Source organism: Ixodes scapularis, unplaced genomic scaffold (assembly GCF_016920785.2).
Source record: "Ixodes scapularis isolate PalLabHiFi unplaced genomic scaffold, ASM1692078v2 PGA_scaffold2__306_contigs__length_199485367, whole genome shotgun sequence".
NCBI lineage: Eukaryota > Metazoa > Arthropoda > Arachnida > Ixodida > Ixodidae > Ixodes > Ixodes scapularis.
In genome coordinates, this window is record NW_024609857.1 from 19,200,579 (window position 1) to 19,212,834 (window position 12,256).

The window sequence follows — 12,256 nt, forward strand, 5'->3', positions numbered from 1 at the left end:
TTTTTCAGGATAGATGCATGAGCAAACCTTTCTTGGAACGCTAATTGCTGTCTTGGCTTTCAAATCAAATCGATTTTACCTGCTGGATCAAGCGCTAATCAACTGAAAAGGGGCAGCGGTCTGGCTATGCCTTTCGTCTCGACGGTCTCAACAGCAGCGCAGCCATCTTGTTTGTTTACGTGACGTCACGGAGCGCGAAGAAGTCATTCGCGCTCCGAGAAATTCTCGGTGCACGAAGAGCGCGCTCGAGTGTCAGTCTCCGGTGGCACTCCTGTCCGTTTAGTGAAAGGCGTGCCAAACTCTCGCGCTCCGGAGCAGGCGCTTAACGCGCCCACTAACGGCTGTGAGCGTCGCAAGGCGTAGCTCATTATGTTCACTCTCCTTGCTTGTTGTTAAGGCGATGTTTATTAGGAAATCGACGTTGTTGTCAGTTGCGCTCTGGGCGCACATGTCACTGTCGATGGGAAAGGGAATTAAGGGAAAAAAGAGATACAGGAGTAGAGAGAAGGGAGGGGGAAGGGGAGGGGGATTCTTTCAGTGTTGACTTTCCTACGGTTTTCGGTACAAAATGGCGACTCCTGGAACTCCTGAAAACCTCTGGATGTAAGATCCCCAGAAGCCCCAGGAGCCGCAAGCAACCCAGATCTCTTGGAAGTCTTAGAGGATCTCGAGGAGTTCCGCGCTCCTGCAGGAAACTGACTAGACTTTTGAGTGCCTTGTCTGTAGTAGCTCGTGAGGCTCTTGGACGCAGAAGTTTCTCCAAGTTGGTACTAGGTAGCCCTAAGCGGGAAAAGGCATCACGGAGGTTGGTGCGCTCCTCTTCGTGATCACTGCAGTGCAGGAGGAGATGTTCGGCGTCGGCCGTTTCCTCGCAGGTCTGGCATATGGGGTCAACATTGAGACTGAAGCGACTTATCCACGCCGGATTGAAGGCGCTTCCGGTCCGTAATCTGTGCATTACTGCGGCAGTTTGGCGGTCGAAGCCGCGCCGTACCCGAGCTGGGAAGGCACCCGCAACCACTACCGGGTCCGGGTGCTGTATAGGGCGATGGCTCTTTTCACAAGGAGCCTGGCGTCTGAGAATCGGGGAACGGTTGAAAGCGGGCACTCGGGGTCCTTGTGAGCCCGCACCGCTAGAAAATCAATGACTTCATTGCCTCTAATGCCACAGTGGTTTGGGAGCCATTGGAAGGCAATGTCGTTGCCTTCCTGCTGAAGCTCGACCGCATCCTCCGCGACGTGACTGGTTCTTCGGCACTCATATCGGTTGATGCTGCAATCCCTGTGGCTGTGGAGCTATAATTAGATGCCCGGAACTCGTCAAACCCCGCCTTGCTTCAGCTGGCAGTGGGTATGCGGAAAGCAAATCGTCTGCTTCTTGTGCAGGAATTGCGGTGACGTCAGAAAGACGCCGTGCTCTGATTGGCTATTATAGTAGGATAGTGGGTAGACCCCAAAGCAAGCTGCCTTAAAGGTCTACCGATTATTCTTCATTAAGAACCAATAAGAAGTCGGCGTTCTGACGTCACCACAACCTTTGCAAAGGAAGCAGACGACTTGCTTTCTGCATAGCCCTTTAGCGAAATAGCTGATGCCTTCTGAGTCTTCCAAGAGGTCGAGTTTTGAAGTGTGCCGCTCGAAGCAATCCCTCGGAATTACGGAAGCTCGACGTTCTCCCACAGCGACATCACGTCACTGTTCTTTGTCTTCGTCGTTATCCAGTCCTTCATTATGGTCAGCTGGTCACTCGAAAAGTAATTCTTGTAGTCGCCAACCAGGCCTTTTCGAATCAAGCCGCCCTTCTTTCGCGAAGGCGGCACCGTCCATGCCATGCCCTTGAATATTTCCAAGGACTGCAAGCCCCTGCCAGGAGGAAGGAGGAACAACCTGGACACCAAAGTCGGCATGTCGTCGTCAAAGATCTGCCGCATCGCCTCGATGTCCGCCATCCTCAGCACGCTTTCGAGTAACTCCGGCTTGTTCCTCAGTTTTTCTCCGTACTCTTCTCCAATAAAGTCGGCGACCTTCAACACCCCACCGCGGGTGTCCCTCTTCAGTTCTTCGAATGTCACAAACATCACGTTGGCGTCATTCTTGCGCTCGTACCAGGAAAGCAAGTGACGGAAGTAGCATCCGTAATGAACCTCCCCTCGAATGAACATGTCGAGGAATGCGTCAAAGTCACCGCCTTGTGGAGGCTCGAACGGGGCGTTCAGCATGTGATGATAAAAGGACACGCAACAGTCATAAGGGTTCCTGGCAATGCAGATGTATTTGGCATCTGGAGAGTACGGTACTTTCTCAAAAGGCAAGTGCGTCTTGATGGCGCCTGGTCCGGGCATCTTGTCCGCCGCTTCTGCACCCAGGAGGTCGATGTACGGAGATCTCAGCATGAAGTCTATTGAATCTTGCGGAGGGGTACCGTCGTTGAGGATACCGTAGACTATGGTCTGCATCCACGTTGTGCCGCACTTCATATAGCTGGCGACGAAGAGCTCTCCCGGTCGTGGCTTGTAGGCGATGGCAGATCGGAGGTTTTCTTCAGGAAAATAACGCGAGATGATGACGTCATTCACTTCTCTGAACAAATTTGGTGGTGTTGTGACTCCGTTGTCCCCCTGAAAATTGAAACACGTTTTCTAAATATGAGGTGAAAGATGTCCTACACTGTATGTCGCACAAAGTCGAGAGTGCAGTAGTCCTACGCCTTTATTTATGTTTGATGGGTTAGATGATAATAAGCGCAAAAAGACCACGAACGCCGTGACGATGCTCTTTGGGCGTCGCTAAATTGTTTCCGTGGGATTGTAGCCTCGGGCTGCGCTCGGGGTATTCTAAAAGGGTGTATAGACCAACTCAATAGTGGGAACTGGTAGAGATGTGGTTTCCGAAACCCTTCACCTGAATTCAGGCCCACGCTGCTATCTCTTTAAGAACCCTGTGCCCAGCGCCGTGCTTGGAATCCCATCAAATTCCAGCTCGGTTTACTGCTTGCAGTGATGAATCCTGGCACTCATTTTGTTTCCACTTTTGTTCAATCGAAATTATCAATAACGAGTATCAACGGTACAATTTGCATTGCATACTTTTATATTTAGCTGCATGTAATAATGACCTAAACGTTTTCACTGTGAACGTATCTTGCCCACTGCAGCTTTCTTTTCAGATGTATTTATAGTGTTCTTGACTTAAACAGCTCAAATAAGTTATTTGCGCTGTTTAAGTCAAGTTAAATAAGTAACTTATTTGCGCTGTTTAAGTCAAGATGTCTATCCAACTCGCCCAGCAACTCATTTTGGTATTTATAGTGTTCAGATAACATGCCCGCTAAAATGGCTGCCGAAAATAGGACAGCCCGCGGTTCAAACCGGATGCCGAAAGTGAAATACCCGGAGCATAAGGCTGGGAGCAAATATCGGATAAGCCAATGATTAAACTTGGATGCCAATATTGGTTGTAAGACCCACAATCAATGGTGGTCCAATGAGGGCTTAGGTATTGGTCGAATTGGGGCCCAACGTTGGCTTAAATGTTTGTTAAAAGGCGGTCCTACGATGGCATGAATGATGGCCCAATGTTGGTTTAAATATTGGTTGAATGGTGGTCCCGATATTTAAAAAAAAAACGATTTGAAAACAGTTTGGATAGGAACTGGCCAAACCCGAAATTAACTGATTGTACTGAAATTGTACCGGGCAAATTGGAAATCAAACTGTCGAAACTGGCCGAACTTGGAAAGTGAACGGGCCAAGCTGGAAGCTGGATTGGCTAAATTGTTAATTGTTTGTACAGTTCAAACTGCTAGCTAATCAGGCAAAACTGGTAGCTTAAACTGGCGACACTGGTGTCTTAATGTTGAAGCTGGCAGCCAATCAGTTTGAGCTGGCAGTCAAACTGTTTTAACTGACGGTCAAACAGTTACAACTGGCAATGAAACTGGTCTCACTGTATCGAAACAAGTCATACCAGCGGAACTAAAAAAACTGCTCGTTGAACTGGTCAAGCTAGCAGTATGCCCAGTTTAAAATAATTAACCATTGGAATCGATCCAATTGGCCTTTTCCATTTGGATCGAATTGGTTTCAATGTTTTTAATTTTAACTCCCAAGCGGGAGAACCGCATTAATGAATTGTTTTCTACATGAGCGAATTAGGCTTTTACACTCCACACAACTGACAATAAAAAATAAAATAAAAAATTGGCAGGACAAGATTTATTAATTCTATAGGCAAATATGTATTTCTAGAATGAACCTTGCCACAGCAGAGAAAATGTCTGGCCTTCACAGAACATTTTCTCTATGCGGATGTCGCATAACAGACTAGTAGACCAAATAATAGCTTTGTTTTGACGCATGTACAGTTGTACGTAGCTTGCAACAATAGTTCGTGACCGGTCAAGAATTCAGTGATGCAACCGTATCATAGAAGTTCATTTCCCTCTGCCGGCCAATCGTTCCCACTTGAACTTTATAATTTTCCCGCTTTTTACCGCGGCCTTTATCCACCCTGGCCTGCACCGAGAAGCCGTTTCCAGCGCAAGTGCACGAGGGCGAGGCAGAGGGGACGCCTTTTTTGGAGGTCGATACAGGGCAGTGACGTCCGTGACGGCACTGCCGGAAACGTAAAAACAAGCAATAATATATAAACGTTTTTTTAACGTTTTGCAGAGAGTCTGTTGCGGGTTATTGTGTCCAGTGTTGGGGGAGGCGGCGGTTGCAGCGTTATTGTTGCAGTGCCATGCGCTAAAGAACATAGGCGAGATTCCCGAAACGATCTTACGCCAAGAATGTACGTACGACAACAGCTCCGGAGCCGTCTTTCCACGATCAAATCAACATGGTCGACACTCAGTTACTTGGTCGCGACGACCAACGAACATCTACGTGCTCTTCTCGCGGGTCCCGACTCCCGATTTCAAGCAGCAAGAAAAAAGAAGGAAGTACTCGAAACCGGCCACGACGAACACGAACGCTGGATCCTCAAACACCCGGGAAAAGCTACAACGGCAACGATGACACGGACAGAGCGAGCTCGCCAGAATTTAGGCCTAGCGGGCACTCCGACTCCGACTCGGCCAAGACCGGCTGCCCACGACCGACTGGCTTGCTGAAAGGAATGCGCGCCCGCGCGACTTTTGTAGACCCTTCCGTGCTGACCTCAATTTTAGATAAAGTTGAGTTGAGAAAATGTTTTATTTGTGGAACTGAGGGTGGGGGATGCCTGTCGCCCTTGAAACTAGACATTGGTGACAGGAGGAAGGGGAGGAAGGTGAAGGGAGTTATATACAATGTACAAGCCCTGCCGACTTTACGTAGTCGATCAGGGAATCTAATACTGCCTTCCGATGTTCGGGGCAGCCGACAGGGAGGATCCATTCTTGCAGGCAGCTTGGACAGGCTGGGAGAGCGACACCAAAGCATTCTTTCTTTCTTCTGCACTACTTGGACAATCCCAGAATATATGCTGTGTATCCGCGGGCACAAGGCATTCTTCGCATAATCCGGCCTGTAAGTCTTCTTCGTTGTCTTTTCTTTTAAACTTGTTTATTCTGGCTGGGGTCATGGCCGTTCCTGTGCGGAGTCTTCGCAGGCACACCCTCTCCCATCGGCTGTACGACGTCGAGGGGAGCGGGTGTTCGTCTTGTTGGAGTTGTTCGTTGAGTCGTCTTCTTCTCTCTTCATGTTCTTGCGCTTTAAGTTCAGCCGGATCGGTTTCTTCTATTGTGTCCTTTCTGTCGACGGGGCGAGTTGAGCCTCGGCCGGGCAGGGATGCCTGTAGCTGTTCCCGTGCGGCTGCATGCGCCTCGTCGTTCCCTTGGATACTTTGGTGACCAGGGATCCATCGAATTTTAATGTCATATTCTTTGATTCGAAGTTGTTTGGCCGTCGTCTTGATTGTTCTGACGGTCTTGCTGCGATTGTAGTGTTTGCAGCATTCTTGCACTGCTTCTTCGCAGTCTGTGTAGATATAAAGTCTACGTTTTAGTTTGATGTCTTTGAATTCTATTATGGCCTCGACGGTCCTTGGCCAAGACCGTCTGCCCACGACCGACTGGCTTGCTGAAAGGAATACGCGCCCGCGCGACTTTTGCGGACCCTACCCGTGTTATAGTTTGATCGCTGACCTTAAGTTTAGACAAAGACGTCAATCTCTTTCCCTTGTCATCTCCTTGTTTTCCGAGGCAGCCGTGACGAACGCTGTCGTCGAAAAGGGACTCTCATCGATTCTATCTCCTTGTTTTATGTGACATGGAGCTCAAATAAACGCCGTTTGGATTACCTCCGCAACACGGTATCTGCACTTTGTTAATAATATGCCATTTTTATTCTGACACGACTGTACGTCACTGGGAGCTGCGCAATGCCGGTCCCACTTTTCTTTGCCGAGTGTCACATTAGTATGAAGTGGTAATCGTAAAAGATCGGTCCCGAAGCACTTCGATCAAACGCGCGCGTCCGCTCCGAGTGTGCACAGGTATTTACGTGGCTCTTACTGACATAGTTTTTTAACGTCGGCTCGCTCCTGCATCTCCGAGGCCGCGAGAAGCGCCGCGGCGGTTCGTTTCCATCCACGTCGCTTTGCAAACGACTGGCGCGGGCCGTCTTCCAACTATGACAGTTGTGTTGACTTCGGAGGAACGAGCTGGGGGCATACTCTGCAGAAGTGCGCGCGAAGTAAAGGAGTGAAGATGTCAAGGTAACAAAATAGGTTCTAATACGTGGCTTGCACATGACGTCATTTGTGATGACATCCAGAGAAAAGGGGAAGAAGAAGCTGCCCTCTTATCAAGATCCTCCTTTGTGCCTTCCGCGTCGCTGTTCTCCTCCCAGAAGATTATAGATTAACCTGTCACTCAAAATTCTTACAAAAGCAGATTCCCTCTCCTCCTTTTACATGGTGTTCAAAAGTATGCGATGTGACGTCAGTGCAAGGAGCATACGCTCCTTGTACTGACGCGGGCGAAATGGCTGCATCCCAGAACGGCGTGTTCGGAATTCGCTTCGTCCTCATTGCGGCGCGGGTGCCCCTGTCTCCGCGCCAGCGAGCCAGGTAAGCAGGCTCGACCATTTGGATTCATTTTCATAACCAGGTGCATGTGAAACTGAACGTTTCAGCAACCCGATTTGGAACAGCTATGCTAGTAATACAACCGCCAGTGTGCATGCAGCTTTAGAGATCCTCTACCACAGTGGTTGCGAGTTGCGTAGCGGACGACAGACTGGAGAGGCAGGAAGGGGGTAACAACAGCAGGACTTTTCACTCCTGGGCGTTGCTTTGGATAAAGGCTGAACCGCATGTAAGCGATTAAGCGAACGACGGTGACAGCGACGGGAGTCAGCGACCAGCGACGAAGATTTCCCGCAATCGGTCGTCGCGTCGCTCGGTTTTTGAATTTCTAAAGATCGTCACTCGTCGCCTTGGTCGCCTGCTGCCGTCACTTTCATACGGTTTGTCTCGTCGCGCGAGTGACCGAGCGACAGCGAAGCGGATCGTCGTCGCTTGTCTCGTCGGTTGGCGCACGCTTCCATATTCTCTCTCATACTGTTCATGATGGTGCATATTTTTTTTTGTGGCATTGGTTACATACCGTTTTACAACAGACGGGTGCAAATAAATCTGCCATGGCTCTAATTTCTGATGTTTATTCTTATTTCAGATGTCTCGAGGTACTATGTTATCCGCCAAAGGAACCACAACACTCCAGAAGATGTGGAAAATCTCGCCGACCGGCTGGGTCTAATGAATAATATCATGACAATTTTTTTTTAACTGTAAATATGTTTTTATGTTTATTTTTTGCGGTCTGAAGTATGGGTATTTTTTTATGGAAATAAAGTGGATTCTATTAGTTTACGACCGTCAGTATGACCAGTTAAGCTGGTTTAACTGCATGGAGTGGACCAGTATACACAGTTGTAGAGTATTACCAGCATACACATTTTTGCAGTAAGACCAGTATGCACAGTTTCAGTTCGTCCAGTTCAACCAATTTAACCAGTGACAATAAGCCTGTTCAAACTGGCCCAGTTTGCAAATTTTTTCAATAGGGCGGCCGCATTAAAGAATGGTCCAATGTTGGATCGGGTAGGGTGGGCCGATGTTTATCCAACAATGGTGTGCAGCTTGGGTCATTATGCCAAAGGCATCGTTCTGTGAATGTTTCGAGCTGCGTTATGTGTGTAACCAGGTGCACGAGCACGTCGGCGATTTCAGCATCGACTGCAAAACAGCGAGCATCAATTATGCACCGGACTTGGCAAAAAAAAGGAAGTTTTGAAATGATTTGTTAGGCTTATGTCAGAAGAGCTGTGAGTTGTGCGATGTGTTTTGAGTGGAACGTATTATATCAAAAGCGCTAACAACAGACAAGGACAAAAAAGGTAGGCGAATAGGACGAGCGCTTGTGCTGTTCGCCTTTCTTTTTGTCCTTGTCTGTTGTGATCGCATTTCATATTATAAATCATGAGCCAACTTGCCCGCTTCGCCGCTTTGGCTTGAGTGGAAGTTGCGCCTCAAGAATAGCAGAATATCACACGGAAGGTAGGGCAGCCTGCCCTCACTTGTTCCAGATTTGTCGAATTTGATGAATAAGTGATGCTCATATTGAGGCAGCGCGAGTGGACACGGTAGAAGCGAGAAACTGGACGAAACAAAATCGATGCTCGCTATTCGTTCTAGTTTGGAGTCCATGTTGAAGTCGCCAATATGCTCGTTCACGTGGTCACAAGAAACTCGCATAGCGCAGCTTCAATTGTTTACAGAACGACGCCTTTCGGCATAACGACACAAACAAGACCCTGCCTTCAACTGTAGCCCGCCTCGTACGAGTGCTGTGTTGCTTACCTTTGGAGGTTGCGACGTCGCGTGCTTGACCTTATGAACCTCCATTTGGCCGCAGGGATTGTGTCGTCTGTTCAACTTCGCACTTGAATGCACACTCGAAGAGGTCATTCGCTTACATAGTTATGGAGGAGACCGGGGGGGGGGGGGGGGGGTGATTAGCTGGAGAGCACAGGAGAGGCTACGGGCTTTGATAAGGCGCGAATAATGTTATCGTTACAAACATTCGCCGCCCACCACTGACAAGCGAGGTATATTTCGTCCCATGCGCCACACGAAATGCACTTCTTGTATTGGGGGCTCGGTTGGCTGCCGGTTTCTGCTCGAGGGGTACAATTAAATGCCTACCTCGGTATACGTTGTCGCGGTGAGACCTGTTCTGTTTCCTACATGCAGTGTTATTCCAGGTGTTCACAGACGGAAAGAGACAACATTTTATGATAACAACGTTTTTTTTTTTCACTTCCGACAGGGGATAGTGGTATACGGCTGTAGTATACCGGATGTATTCGAGCAAGCACTTCCTTATAAAAATGAACAATGAGTTTCAATTGAGGTTCTAGTGTGTTTTTATAGAGTCAAATGAAACTCAACGTTAAATGAGTTTTATAATTACAAAACTAATATTTATTATTTTGAATTTACTCATTACAAATTCAAGTGAGGTTTATCATTACTCAATCAGTATTTTTCTATTCTGTCCCAGCTGCTACACTTGAGTCCGGCGAATTTCTCTGTACGCTTGGTCTTTTTGTTTTCATAGTACTGTAAACTTTTGTTATAGTCCGTTGCAACTATAGAAGAGCAGAAGCCCCTCCCACAATTCCCTTTGCTCGCCATATGATTGGCGGTGTCCTCTCGGCTCTCCTTCCCTCTAGTGTTTGCTTATTAAGAAGAGTGAAGGGCTCTGTGAGAGGGGGCTTCTGCCATTCTAGAGTTGCAAGAGAATATAGCGCGACCTCGGTTAATTTAATCATTTCGAAGAGTCCTAGCGGGCATCCATGCATTTTTATGGGAAGGACCCTGCATCATATTTTGACCCGAGAAAATGACCCCACGAACGGGAAAGCACGGGCCTTCTGCTACAAAATCAACCGGACCAAACTTTGTTTTCAAAATCAGACCGAAAAAAGTCGACTCCTGTCTTATAAACGGCGAGTAACAGAAATCCTGTGCTAGTCTGGCCACGTTGGGAAGCTAATGCTATGACCCCCATCTTGATTTCTTTAATGATTGTTATGGCTGTTTTCACACCTGATGTTTTCACTGTTCTTTGGCCAAAAGTGAGTGGCAAGTCGCCATAGGTTTCAAGAAGATAGCGGTCGCATATACAGAAGTTTCTAGCAAGTTCGGAGCGCAGTGACGCTTCGTCGCAGCCGAGGAAAAACGCTACGGTATTGTTGGTGCAAAATATTAAGCCTCACGACTAGCCGCAACTTCGTCGTGGATATACCGCACTGTACGGCGTTTATTTGAGCTCTACTCCACACAAAAAAGTAAAGGGGCACTTAGGTATGCGTATCCTTACGTGGATTGAATGCGAAAGCATTGCTATTCCTAACGACACTTTCTTTTTTTCTTTCTCTCTATTGTTAGGAATGGCAATGCTTTCGCATTCAATCCACGTAGGGATACCTAAGTGCCCCTGTAATATTTCTTTTACGTTACATCATATGGCGTCACACATCATGATACGTCATGTCGTCACGTGACGCGTGATGTCATCGAACCGAGGACATTTTTATGACCATCTCTCGGGCACACCAACGCTGACGCCGTCTTTTGCCGTAATGGGACAAGCTTCTTTTTGAGGGGAGAGTAATGTCGCATTCTGAGGCGGCTGAGGTAGCACAGCAGCTAGCATGCCTGGCTCTCCCATAGCAGCACCGGGTTCGAATTTTAGCCGAGGAAGCACCATTTTATTCTTCCTTCTATTCCTCTGTTGGCGTTTGGTACCACTCGGTTAACGCCGCCGGACCTTCGGCTCCATAGACATATAATGCTCTCGCATCGAAAAGGCACATCCAGTCAGGAATGTGCCTTTTCGTGTGGTAGAGTCGCACAGCTGCCCACCACTTCGAAAATCACAACTGAACTACGAGGGGGCACTAGTTATCACCAAATCAGGTTGGGTGCACTGAAGATTTGTGTGGGCATTTTCTTTCGCTGATTCATTGGCGCGTCTCACCGTTGATCGCAGTCCTGCACCTCGTTAGCTCTAACCGGCAGGATGGACATCTCGGCAGACTCGTCTGCTGAATCCTCTGTGAGTGGTTTAGCTTTGTCCTTGTGCTGCTTCAAGTAGGGATGCATGTGAACGGTGTGCAAAACACATGCCTCTTGCCCACGCTTCTTACTTCATTACTGGTCGTGGTGAAATAGCCAAGTGACGTGCGGCTACGTTTGCCCTAAGAAGTTTGTAAGACACTTTGGATGATGTCGTAATATTCTGTTGTAAGTCACACAAAAGTTGCGACAATTATGTTTCGTTAATACGGATTTCTTCTCGTGTTTTGTCATGCGCAATTTTTTATCGTAAGTTTGCTTTTTAAATTCGGCCACTGATGCATCGATCTTCCCAATAATTCAAACATGGTGTATTGCATCGATTGTGAAAGCTGCAGTTGACACACACCCATTCGGAGCATGGCTTTATGATCCACATAAAACTCTATTATCGTTTCCTTCCTGTCCGTTGTGATTAAAAATACTCTTTCAAGATAGTAAACAAACACAAAAAAAAACACAGGGACAAGAAGTGGACATAAAACACTGGCGCCAGTGTTTACCACCACTTATTGTCCATGTGTTTTTTGCGGCGCTTGTCTACGATCATGAACCAATTGGCCCGAATTGCCATATTAATTCTTCGAGATGCTTATAAGTCATAACTTCTCTATGTTCAGATTTGATAAACTTCATAAGCGACAACATCTGCTCGCTTATCTTTGGTAGACCTTGTCAAACGCCAAAATGAAAGACTGCAATGTGGCGGCAAAAACAGTGAGAGATTAATTCTCACAGACTCGGGGGCAAAATATACCTTTGCACCATGGTGTCCCTGACGATGTTATTAGTGCCACTCATTACACTATCGAAGTAGTGTGTAAATCAAGTGCCTAGGCGAGCAGAAATGTTGGAATTTTAAATGTGACTTTCCGCATTTAAGGCTGGTTCACACATACAGTGTAGCGCTAACTCAGCCCTGTTAAAGGGATGGTGAACCGAAATTTGGATTTCAAAAAACAATGCTGGAGATGTAGGCGGGACGCTGCAATCAGTACAACACTACTAGTAAGGCGATATCTCAAATGGACGGCCGTATTTTTGGAAAAAGAAGTCGAGATTGAACCAGGCCGACGAGGCGCGTGACCGTCAAGATACCTAGTTTCCTCCCCTCTTCGCTTCGCTC

At 47.6% G+C, this 12,256-nt stretch overlaps 1 protein-coding gene across 1 annotated transcript; it reads right to left on the reverse strand.

Annotated features, from left to right (window-relative positions):
• Positions 1 to 386: 386 nt before the first annotated feature.
• On the reverse strand, positions 387 to 8,950 carry LOC121836709 (sulfotransferase ssu-1-like). The gene is made up of 2 exons (XM_042291758.1): positions 8,848 to 8,950; positions 387 to 2,618 (listed from the first exon to the last, which is right to left on the reverse strand). The coding sequence occupies exons 1-2, from the start codon at positions 8,890 to 8,892 to the stop codon at positions 1,656 to 1,658; spliced, it is 1,008 nt and encodes a 335-aa protein (XP_042147692.1). The 5' UTR covers positions 8,893 to 8,950; the 3' UTR covers positions 387 to 1,655.
• Positions 8,951 to 12,256: the final 3,306 nt, after the last annotated feature.

Coding starts and splice junctions, on each gene's coding strand:
- LOC121836709 (XM_042291758.1), bottom strand. CDS start 8,892: ATGGAGGTTCATAAGGTCAAGCACGCGACGTCGCAACCTCCAAAG. Junction 2,619..8,847: donor CGACGTCGCAACCTCCAAAG/GTAAGCAACACA, acceptor TTCAATTTTCAG/GGGGACAACGGAGTCACAAC.